The sequence below is a fragment of the Carlito syrichta genome, unplaced genomic scaffold (assembly GCF_000164805.1).
Source record: "Carlito syrichta isolate Samal-C Ts95f unplaced genomic scaffold, Tarsius_syrichta-2.0.1 Scaffold308161, whole genome shotgun sequence".
In the NCBI taxonomy this organism is placed as follows: Eukaryota; Metazoa; Chordata; class Mammalia; order Primates; family Tarsiidae; genus Carlito; species Carlito syrichta.
The window spans coordinates 131,780-143,576 of record NW_007252257.1 but is presented as its reverse complement, the minus strand read 5'-3'; the positions used below and the strand labels follow the sequence as shown (position 1 = coordinate 143,576).

General features: G+C 36.7%; 1 protein-coding gene across 3 annotated transcripts in view; it reads left to right on the top strand.

Moving 5' to 3' along the window:
- The window catches only part of SOAT1 (sterol O-acyltransferase 1), a 64,989-nt gene that overhangs the window by 37,749 nt on the left and 15,443 nt on the right, over positions 1 to 11,797 (top strand). For all 3 annotated transcript variants that reach the window (XM_008065128.1, XM_021716098.1, XM_021716097.1), the window contains 3 exons: positions 8,120 to 8,271; positions 9,017 to 9,076; positions 10,975 to 11,082. In XM_008065128.1, coding sequence (XP_008063319.1) covers positions 8,120 to 8,271; positions 9,017 to 9,076; positions 10,975 to 11,082 — 320 coding nt within the window. The remainder of the gene's footprint in view (positions 1 to 8,119; positions 8,272 to 9,016; positions 9,077 to 10,974; positions 11,083 to 11,797) is intronic.

The following is an 11,797-nucleotide window of genomic DNA, read 5'->3' as shown; positions in this document are numbered from 1 at the left end:
GTTTGTTGCAGCTCTATTCACAATAGCAAAAACATGGAACCAACCATGCTGCCCATTGAAGCTGGAGTGGATAAAAAAAATGTGGTACATATACACAATGGGAATTATGCAGCCATAAAGAAGGACAAACATATGGACTTTGAAGCAGCTTGGATGGATTTAGAGTCTATCATACTCAGTGATCTATCACAGAAACAAAGAACAGAGTATATTCTCACTCATAAGTGAACCTTGAATGATTATCATAATACTATAAGAAAGGGATTGGCAGTAGTAGGAAACTGCCAGGGGAGGAGGGTGGGATTGGCAGTTGAGGGAAACTGCTGGGAGGAGAGAGGGACACATCTCATCAACAAGGGTACCTGCATAATGAATATTTGTATACCTAACCCTGAATTGTACCCCACATCTTTAAAATAGAGAAAAAAAATTAAAATGTCAATTTTCCCCCAAAATAAAGCCTAGTGAGATTTGAATTGAATTGTATGGAATCTATAGATCAATTTCAGAAAAATTGGTAACTTACAATATTAAGTACTCTAATCCGTGAACATGATATTACTCTCAATTTATATAGGCCTTTGATTTCTTAGCAATGCTTTATAGTTTTCAGTGTGCAGGTCTTGCACTGTGTTAAATTCTAGGGGTTTTATAGTTTTGAATGTAATTATAAATACTTAAAAAATTAACTTTCTATTGATGTTAGTACATAGAAATGTAACTGATTTTTATATTGATCTTGTGCAATCTTCTTAAACTCACTTAGTTCTAGTAGTTTTATGTAGATCCCTCAGGAGCTTACATACGTAATCATGGCATTTGGTAATTAAAACAGTTTTACGTCTTCTTCTTATGCCTATGTATATTTATATATTTATTAAACGAATTTTGCTGTATTGCACTTCAGTGGAATGTTGATTAGGAGTGTGAGCACAGAGATCCTTTCCTTATTCCTAAGGTTATGGAGAAAAATCTCTCACTTTTATGTAGGATGTTAGCTGCTCGTTCTTGTACATGCCCTTTATCAGTTTAAGAACATTCCTGGCTGGGTGCAGTGGCTCACCCTGTAATCCCAGCACTTTGGGAGGACAAGGCTAGTGGATTACTTGAGCCTGCGGGTTTGAGACCAGCCTGCGCAACTCAGAAACCTCATCTGCACAATAAAAGAAAAGAAAAGGCCGAGCTCGGTGGCTCAGCCTGTAATCCTGCGCCTTTGGGAGGCTGAGGTGAGTGGATTGCCTGAGCCCGCGGGTTCGAGACCCGCCTGGGCAGCGAGACCTCATCTCTACAATAAATCAAAAAATCAGCTGGGCGTGGTAGCGCGCGACTGTAATTCCAGCTACTCGGAAGGCTGAGGCGGAAGGATCGCCGGAGCCCAGCGGGTCGAGGCTGCGGTGGCCGGGTGACAGAGTGAGACTCCAACTCAAAAAAAAAAAAAAAAAAAAAAGAAAAGAAACAAAAAGAACATTCCTAAGATGTTTTATCATAAATGGGTGCTGAATTTTGTCAAATGCTTATTCTAAAATGATGCTATGGTTATTGCCCTTTATTCTGTCAATGTGGTGAATTATAATGACTGATTCTAAAGTTAAAAAGTATATTCCTAAAAAAGCCTATTCATATGATTATGATATATTCCCTTTTAAAAGATTTGCAGGATTAATTTGCTAATTTTTGTTCAGAATTTTTGTGTCAAAATTGATGAGCAATATTTGTACTTTTCTTGTAATATCATTTTGAATCAGGGAAATGTTGGCTTCATAAAATGAGTTAAGGAATGTTTTATTCTCTTATAATTTTATGGAATAGTTTGCATAATTTTATGGAATAGTTTGCATAGGTATTATTTTTCTTTAAATATTTGACAAAACTCACCAGTGAAGCCATCTGATCTGAGGATTTCTTTGTGGGATCATTTTAAATTATAATTCAAATTTTTAAATTGGAAAAAAAGAATATTGTAGTTTAAATTCGGTGACAGTACAGAGTGAATTAAAAAGGGATAATTCAGAGATCTCATTTTATTGTTGGTTTATCTTTAGCCTTTTGCATCCTATATCAAGGATTATGTAACAATTATGTTCAAGACTTACTTTCAAACATGTTTTTTTGAAGAGGAGTTTATTCATGTGCTATTTAGGTCTATACACTTCTACGCCGGTATCTTCAATGAAATGTCTGCAGTAGAATTAGCTAAACAAGACCGTATTTATTATTTTCAGGTTATATGTATACCATTGGCCTTTTTGGGGGCTTTACTTTCTTGGTGTATGGTACTAATCACATAGAAAATATTTCAGATAAAGTACAGTGGAAAGCAATATAGTATGATGTGAACTCTGGGGTCAAGTAGATCTGGATTCTGTCCCAGTTCTACAGCTCCCAAGGTTTGTGATCTTGGGCACGTCACACCACTTGACTTATTTAAGTCTAGGTCTCTGATATGTAAAACAAAAATTATAATGCCTACTTTAAAGATTGTTTTAAGACTAGAAATAGTATATAAAGGCCCCTAATAGATGTAGCATATATAGTCCTTTGCCATTACCAACAATAATTATTGTGGTTTTTTTAGTTTTTTACTGTAATAGCATCTAGAAAGAGATCAGGGCTAGGTAGTTTTTAAGATAACTCCTTTCTACTTTATAATAGAGATTGAATTAAGCCAGCAGTGGTATAAGTAGGAGTTGTGGTGGCAGATTGGTTTCAAAAGCTATTTTGGAAATACATTTAATAACTACAGTTTTTTGCCAGTTACTTTGCTGAGTGTTGGGTGTACAGTTAACAAAAAGATATGGTGTTTAAAGTCAATTGGGGAGGCAGACAGTAAGATTCAAAAAGTAGTAATATATAGAATTTCAAATTGTATTATGCAATGAAGGAAAAGAATGAGATGTTAGAAGAGAAAGAACTTTAGAGTGAATTATGAGGAGTCAAGTTAGTATAAGTCCTAAACACTGTATTACGTTGCATTATGTTACTTGTTTTGCTTAGAAAGGTCAGGTTTCTGGTTGTATGCCATCTGTGTCAAGACAGGTAGTGAGTCAGAACAAGTGATTTATAGACTAGCAATATGACCTTGTGGAGTCAGAGTATAATATTCTTTAAAGCCGATTTTGAAAAAATTCTAATCAAGTGACCTAAATTTTTGAGAAACCGAAAATGCTATTATATACTGATTGGTCAACTGCAAAAAAAATTCTTTTTGTACCTCTCTACCTTTGAAAGGGTTATCTTATTTATCCATAAATGACCCTGCCCTTTTCTCGTTTTAAAACTCAGTCCTGGCCAGGCTCGGTGACTCAGCCTGTAATCCCAGCGCTTTGGGAGGCCGAGGTGAGTGGATTGCCTGAGCCCATGGGTTCGAGACCTGCCTGGGCAACTTGGCGAGACCTCATCTCTACAATAAATCAAAAATTAGCCGGGCATGGTAGCGAGCATCTATAGTTCCAGCTACTTGAAAGGCTGAGGTGGAAGGATCGCCAGAGCCCAGCAGGTCGAGGCTGCGGTGGCCAGGAGTGGCCACTGTACTCCAGTCTGGGTGACAGAGTGAGACTCTAACTTAAAAAAAATAATAATAAAATAAAAATAAAAATAAATAAATAAAACTCAGTCCTAAGTAACCTCTGCCTGGAAAGCCTTTTTAGAAGAGTTATTGTCCTAAAATGCAAATCTGAACATGCTTTTAGATCTTGTACTTAAAAATGTCTTTAGGATAAAATAAACTCTTAAATTGACTTAAAGGTTCATCATGGATCTAGTCCCTTCTTGGGTTTTCAGTCTTAACTCTGATTGTTTGTACCTTTGCTATATGTTCCAACCACAGGGTTTTTGCATCGTGGGTATTGCTCCCCATTCTTGGAATCTCTAAAATTTACCTAATTCAGCTGCTTATTTAAAACAAGAGGTTTCTTTGAACTCTAAAATACAGTGCTTCTGTTTGCTATATTATCTAAGCACCTTTTCTAGTTTCTAGTTAACTCCCTTCCTTCTTTTCTCCCTTTTCTTCATGTATCCATCTGGTGCTGGGGCTATTGTAGTCCATTGGCTGGATGAAATTGATATTAATATAAGAGATTGAAAAGAGTCCTTTTCAGATTACTCAATACTAGAGGTTATTCAGATTTATTTGTGATCACATAGTGAGGTTCTAATTAACAACAGTGTCATGTAATAGCAGAGCTCAGAAGGCAGAAGCAGATCACTTCTTATACTGTATTATATTCAAATACTCTCTCATACAAAGGAGTAACAGTAATAAGCAGCCACTCTATTGTCATCAGTAGTAAGATCTATAAAAGGAGGAGTTTAAGGAAACTTAATAGTGTCCACAATTCAGACTCTTTCCTTGTGTCGTCGTGGCAGTACCATCCATCAACTTTAATTCCTTAGTGAAAGAGGAGAAAGGCATTAAGAAATGAACATTAGGCATCTAGTTATAATGCTATATGTAGGAATGTGGTAGATTTAAATAGTTACCTTTTAACGGTAAAATTACTAAGTGATAGGATTTGCTTGAATTGCAGTTTTTATTGTACATTGTTTGGTTGTGCTTTTCCTTATAGGTTAGCTTAGACTGAGGGGGAAGGGTTGGAACAACAAATATCTGTAGGACGATAACTGTGTCTGGTACTGTGCTGTATGTTTTTGTCAGCTTTTTTGTTTTTTAATTAACACAGCAATTTAGCATGTTAGTTGTCATTTATTTTGATTTTGTTTTGCTTAGAAAAATGAGATAGCTTGTCTGAGGCTACACTCAAGTGGTGGAGTTAGAGTTTGTCCAGGTCTGCCTGCTGAAGTGCATATTTCTTTTACTATATTATTATTATTATTTTGAGTTGGAATCTACTCTTTTGCCCAGGCTGGAGTGCAGTGGCATGTTCATGGCCACTGCAACCTTGACTTGCTGGGCTCAGGCGCTTCTTCTACCTCAACCTTCCAACTAGCTGGAACTACAGGCACATGCCACCACGCCTGCACGCCTGGCTAACTTTTTTTTTTAATTGTAGAGATGAGGTCTCGCCAGGTTGCCCTGGCTGGTTTCAAACCCGTAGTCTCAGGCAATCCTCTCACCTTGCCCTCCCAAAGTTCTGGGATTATAGGCGTGAGCCATGGCGCTTGACCTTACTACATTATTATTAGCATTAAAGGCATCGTTTTACTCAGTGTTTACTAGCTTTGGTATGTGTCAATAAAGAAAAAAAAACATTGAACTTTTAAATAATTAATGTTAGTTTTATTTGGAAGTCTCATTGAGAACTGTAGACTGAGGCCTGTCTGGGAGTAGTGTTTTAGAGAGGTTTTGCTAGACTGTTCTGGCACAATATTTTAGTCTACCTTTAATATACAGCTAGTGGGGGTTTAGTAAGTATAAAATTTTTTTTTTTTTTGAGTTGGAGTCTCACTCTGTCACCCAGACTGAAGTGCAGTGGCTGCTCCTGGCCACCGCAGCCTCGACCTGCCGGGCTCCGGCGATCCTTCCGCCTCAGCCTTCTGAGTAGCCGGAATTACAGGCATGCGCTACCACACCCGGCTGACTTTTTGATTTATTGTAGAGATGAGGTCTCGCTGCCCAGGCGGGTCTCGAACCCGCGGGCTCAGGCAATCCACTTACCTCAGCCTCCCAAAGGCGTGGAATTACAGGCTGAGCCACCGAGCCCGGCAAGATTTTTTTTTTTTTAATCAATCTAATTTTAGAGATTAAATGGAAAACCCCATTTTTCTTTCTCACTTTTGGGGTTTTTTGGGGGAAATGTTTGTTTTTGGTTGGGGTACTTCCCATTGAGAACTAATTTCAAAATGAAGATGGGCATCTAATTGAAATTCAACAAATAAACTAAACTATTTGTTACTATTAAACTTAATATGAGAATTTTATAAAAACGATTCTTCCAGGAAACATGGACTCTTTCTATTTTGTCTCCGAGACTTACCTCTTCATTTGCATTTTCAGTTGTGGCTTTAATTCCTCATGCTTTCCTGTTTCTCTTCTTTTTGTAACATCGTCTCCCCTTTTTTTCTCCTTTTTTCAGTCAACTCATTCTTGCTTTGTTTGTAAAGCTCTTATACATTCTTTAAGTCTTTATTGGTTATACTGTTCAGGTGACAGGTAGTCTACTGTGTGTTGTTTATATAATGTATGTCTTATATTTTCTAACTCCATCATCTGTCCTGTGAGTGCTGGGACTTTCATGTATCCTCACTGCTCAGGACCCAAAAGACACTTGGGTACTGGAGGAAGCAGAATAGTTTGAAAAGCCTTCATGTGGCCAGGCTTGGTGGCTCAACCTGTAATCCCAGTACTTGGGGAGGCCAAAGCGAGTGGATTGCCTGAGCCCACGGGTTCGAGACCAGTCCGGGCAACTTGGCGAGACCTCACCTCTACAATAAAAAATAAAAAATTAGCCAGGCATGGTAGCACATACCTGTAGTTCCGGCTACTTGGAAGGCTTAGGCAGAAGGATCACTGGAATCCAGCAGGTTGACACTGGGGTGGCCATGAGTTTGCCACTGCACTCCAGCCTGGGCGACAGAGTTGAGACTCCACCTCAAAAAAAAAAAAAAGGAAAAGCCTTCATGTAATTCCATTACATGCATTGATACTTCTAGGCTTTACTTTTAAAGGACTTGGTCAAGCTCTTTGGTATAATAGAACCTAAAAAGTCTTCTAAGTTCAACATAAATAATGTAGTCAGCAGGAAGAAAATTTTATTTTTCTTGAAGAATTATTAAATAACAATTTTTCCTTTCTAATATGTCCTGCCAGTTTAAAAATGCCCAAATTTATAACTTGGGCATCCATAGTAGGTAACCAATTATAACCTGAAGAAATCTTTTTTACTTCATACTTTTTAATACTTTTGGAAATGTGAGCTTTAAGAATGGTCTGAGAACAAAATGTATAACAGTTAATATACATATACATATATTTTCATAAGATAAATTGTATGTATATACACAAAATAATTTTATGAAAATATGTATGGATATATACATGCTTATATATACCACATATACGCATATGTTTTATGGTTAAATATATGGTTATGGGGGTAGGAATAAATATTGCATAAATGTAGGTATGATATAGAAATGCTATGTTCTGAAATGTGAATGCTAGGTACTTGGGGTGAAGTAGTTGCTTTAGAAAAAAGGGGACTTAGGCCAGGCATGGTGGCATACACCTGTAATCCCAGCACTTGGGAGGCCGAGGTTGGCAGATTGCTGAGGCCGGGAGACCAGCCTGGGTAACATAGACCTGATCTCTACAAAAATACAAAAATTAGCTGGGCATGATGGTGTATTCCTGTAGTCCTAGCTACTAAGTAACCTAAGGCAAGAGAATGACTTGAATACCGGAAGGTTGAGGCTGCAGTGAGTCATGATTGCAGCACTGCACTCCAGCCTGGGCAACAAAGTGAGACCCTGTCTCACAAAGAAAAAAACAAGAAAAAAGGGGAGTTAAAATGCTAATTTTAAAAATCTTTTTGTTTTTCTTAAAAATGTGAAAAGAATAGTCTGTCATTTTGATCCCTTTTGTAATTTTGATTTTGTGTATTTGTAGGAGCTCATTTACTAGTTGATTACTTTGATATCTTGATTTATGCTTATTTTGATATCTTGATTTATGCTTAAAAAGGTATAAATCACTGTGGCTTTTTGGTAGCCATTTCTGAAACTACAAGTCAGATATAAGAATTGTTTTTCTGCTTGTACTCCTGTGAACTCACTTATTATGACTTTCTTTTGATCCAGCTCTGTTTAAGGAAGTCCTTTAAAAAATGCTAGCCAGGCTCGGTGGCTTAGTCTGTAATCCCAGCACTTTGGGAGGCCAAGGTGAGTTGATTGCCTGAGCCTGCAGGTTCAAGTCCAGCCGGACAACTTGGCAAGACCTCATCTCTACAATAATAATAATTAAAAAAAATTAGCCGGGCATGGTAGTGTGCGCCTGTAGTTCTGGCTACTTGGAAGGCTAAGGCAGAAGGCTGGAGCCCAGCTGGTTGATGCTGGGGTGGCCATGTGCGTGCCACTGCACTCCAGCCTGAGCAACAGAGTAAGACTCCAACTCAAAAAAAAATGTGTTAGGTTCTTATTTTATTTTATTGTTGTAACATTCTAGGAATTGAAGCCATTTTTTATGAAGGAAGTTGGCAGTCACTTTGATGATTTTGTGACCAATCTCATTGAAAAATCAGCATCATTAGATAATGGTGGATGTGCTCTCACAACCTTTTCTGTACTTGGAGGAGAGAAAAACAACCATAGAGCAAAGTAAGTATGTGTATTATTTTCTTTTAATGCATACATCAACTCAGTATAGCTTGGTGGTCAGAATGTGAACTGTGCTAAGAATGAATATACACCATGATATCACTTTTTACTGGCTGTGTGTTGTGTTGGGATAGTTATTTAACCACTTGAAGGGTGAAATTTTTGGTCTTAATGTGCAAATTGTAATATACATGTATACCTCTTTTTAAGACTGTTGCCTAATAAAATAATAGTGCCAGCACTTGCTGAGTGCTCTACATGGATTAATTCATTAAACCAAACGGTGACCCCATGACACAGATACTGTAACTATCTGCATATTACCAATTAGCAAACTAAAGCAAGCACAGAGCACTTAAATATCCAAAATTACACTGCAGGGATGTGAACCCACATTCTGGCTCGAGGGTTCTTGCCCTTAATCTTATCATTATGTGCTTCTCTGTTGTACTCTGTGCCATACTTACAATAAAGTACAGTGTGGCTGGGCGTGGTGACTCAAACCTGGAATCCCAGCACTTTGGGAGGCTGAGGCAAGAGTGTTGCCTGAACCCAGGAGGCTGAGGCGGCAGAGCACCTTGATCATGCCACTGCACAGCAGCCTAGGTGACAGAGTGAGACTCTGACTCAAAAATAAAGAAAAACGATGGGGTCGTTGGTAATATTTTCTCTCTTGTCCATGGGATTAGATTTTCTTCTATTACTTGAAATATTTATATTTTGTTTTAATTTTTTCTCTTTTCAGAGATCTGAGAGCACCTCCAGAACAAGGAAAGATTTTTGCTTCAAGACGCTCTCTCTTAGAGTGAGTATTTTTGGTTGTTTTTGTTAATTATCAGTTTTATTTTTTTAAAAAAACTATCCAGATAGAATTGTTGCTTAATCTCTAAATATGTAATGAGTTTGTTCTGTATCCATATAAATCATTAGATCTGCTTTTTTGGGGGGTACATTTTTTGTCTCTTGCCCCTTTCTTGATCTTTTGGTTCTGATCTAGTTTCAAAGGAGGAGTTGGGGATAAGAATGGTTGTCCTCTGACAAATTCCTTGAAGTTGTGCTGAAGAAAATGGATTACCGAAAGAGTTAGAACAAAAGTTTTCTAATTAGAAAACCACTTTGAGGGAGTTTTGGAATTCTAGAGTTTCTGCTTTGTTGGGACATAATTTTTTTTGTTTTTGAGTTGGAGTCTCACTCTGTTGCCCGGACTGGAGAGCAATGGCATGGTCATGGCCACCACAACCTTGACCTGCTGGGCTCAGGTGATCCTTTTACCTCAGCCTTCCAAGTAGTTGGAACCACAGGCATGTGTCACCATGCCCAGCTGAGTTTTTGATTTTTTTTTTTTTATTGTAGAGACAAGGTCTTGCCATGTTGCTCAGGCTGGTCTCAAACCTCTGAGCTCAGGTAATCCTCTCACCTCTGCCTGAGACATAAATTTTATCCATTTCTTCTTTGGCTGGCTAGTTTAGAGACTTGATCATTTTCTCATAGTTACTTATTTTAAAACCTTGGTTGCCATATGTGTGTGTGTGTGTAACCATACAATATAAGTGAATTGTAGTGATGTCATTTAAAATTAAAGGCGCACTCTGGGTAGTTGATGAATATTTCTTTAATGTCCTCTAAGCAGATCACTTATTTATGTACTCATTTATGTATTCATTAGTATACTACTGAAATTTAACCTGCAGTAGTATACAGATGATCTAAAATAATTGTGTTGATGAGAAATTACCTTAAGTATCTTAATGTACTTTTCTTTAAAAATGCATCTTATGCTTATCAATTTAGTTTCTGAGCCAAATTGACCAACACTACTTAACCTTGATAAGAAGGCTGAAGTTTTCTAAACATGTGATGTAAACTTAGCATTTCAGTGTTTTGCCACACTGTAGTCTGAAGAGATCTTTTAAATTTATATCTGGAGAAAAAGGCAGGCTTTTCACATAAAAGATAAAAAACATTTTGAACATTATAATTAAGATTTTAATGATAGAATTTCTATATAAAAAGCAAAATTAAACCACACTTTTAAAAAATTTAACCAAGGAAATAGAACACATTTTCTGTGGTGTAGGTGGTTTATTAGAATTTGAAGTTCCTTAGTTCAAAGATTGGTTAGTATTTTAAATTTCCCAAAGCCATTAAAAAGGTTAGTATACATCTTTCCCAAAACAAGGCTAAAAACTTATTTTAGTCAGACATAAAATAGTTATTTAGGAAAAGTCAGATAAAAAATATGTTTATTTAGTCAGATATGAAATATTTTTCTTTCTTTAGGAAAAGTTGTTGTGTTTTAAAAGAAAATTAACACAGTCTTAAATATAAAAGTCAATGAGAAATTAAAAGCATTTGTAAATGCTTAAGTTGTATACATGTGTAAGGTGGCAGTTGGTTATTGTCATCAACATTATTGAAATGTGCCAATTTTAACATCTTGGAAATAGATAGTACTTAGTATATACTTGTTGAGTTTAGGGATTAAAATGTATGGACCTGACTTTAAAAAAACTTAGCATTTCAAATAGTTTGTGTTCCCTTTTTGCAGTGATTGGCCTTTTCTGGTAGTTTTTAAGATTCTTTCTGAGACGCTTTTGGAGGATGCAGTAAGCATCTTCTTAACTGCTTTAAAGTCTTTAATATGTAATGTTTTAAAAGTTAAATGTAGATTATTAATTTGATTTGTTTGGACTACATTTACAGTGAGCTGCTTGAAGTGGACCATATCAGAACAATATATCACATGTTTATTGCTCTCCTCATTCTCTTTATCCTCAGCACACTTGTAGTAGATTACATTGATGAAGGAAGGTAAGACAACAAAAAGCATGGATGCATGAAAAGTTCAGAGTTTTCACTGAATTTTGGTTAAAGGATAATTTGTTTAAATTTGCTTCATAAAATCTCAGAGCAGCTGATTTGAGGGTGATATTCCTTTCCCCTGAAAAGTTTGACTAAAGAGAAAATTGGAAGTTTAATTACTTTTATTTTAAAAATAGTCTATTTTAATAGACCATAATTAGTAATTTAGTAGGTAGTTTTTCCAAATGGGAGAATTTTGTATACCATTGACCCTTGAACAACACAGACTTGAGCTGCACATTTCCACTTATCTGCAGATTTTTTTCAATACTGTTGGCCCTTATTATCAGTGGTTATCTACAACCAAAGTAGGTGGAAATGACAGGATCCTGGGATGCAAAATCTATGAGTAAGAAGGGCAGATTTTTCATATCTGTAGGTTTTGCTGGGCTGACCGAGGGACTTGAGTTTGTGCAGATTTTGGTATCTACAAGCAGTTCTAGAACTGATACCCTGAGTATATAGAGGGATAACTTTATATAATTTATTAATTTTTTGGTGGTCTTTGTTTAATGTTGTTACTTAAAACAAGTAGCTTACTGGAATTTAAAGTTGAAAAATTTGGTGTTTCTTTTTAACATAAAACTCAAATTGAGCTGCGTGTGGTAGCTCATGACTTTAATCCCTGCACTTTGGGAGGCTGAGGCAAGAGGATCGCTTGAAG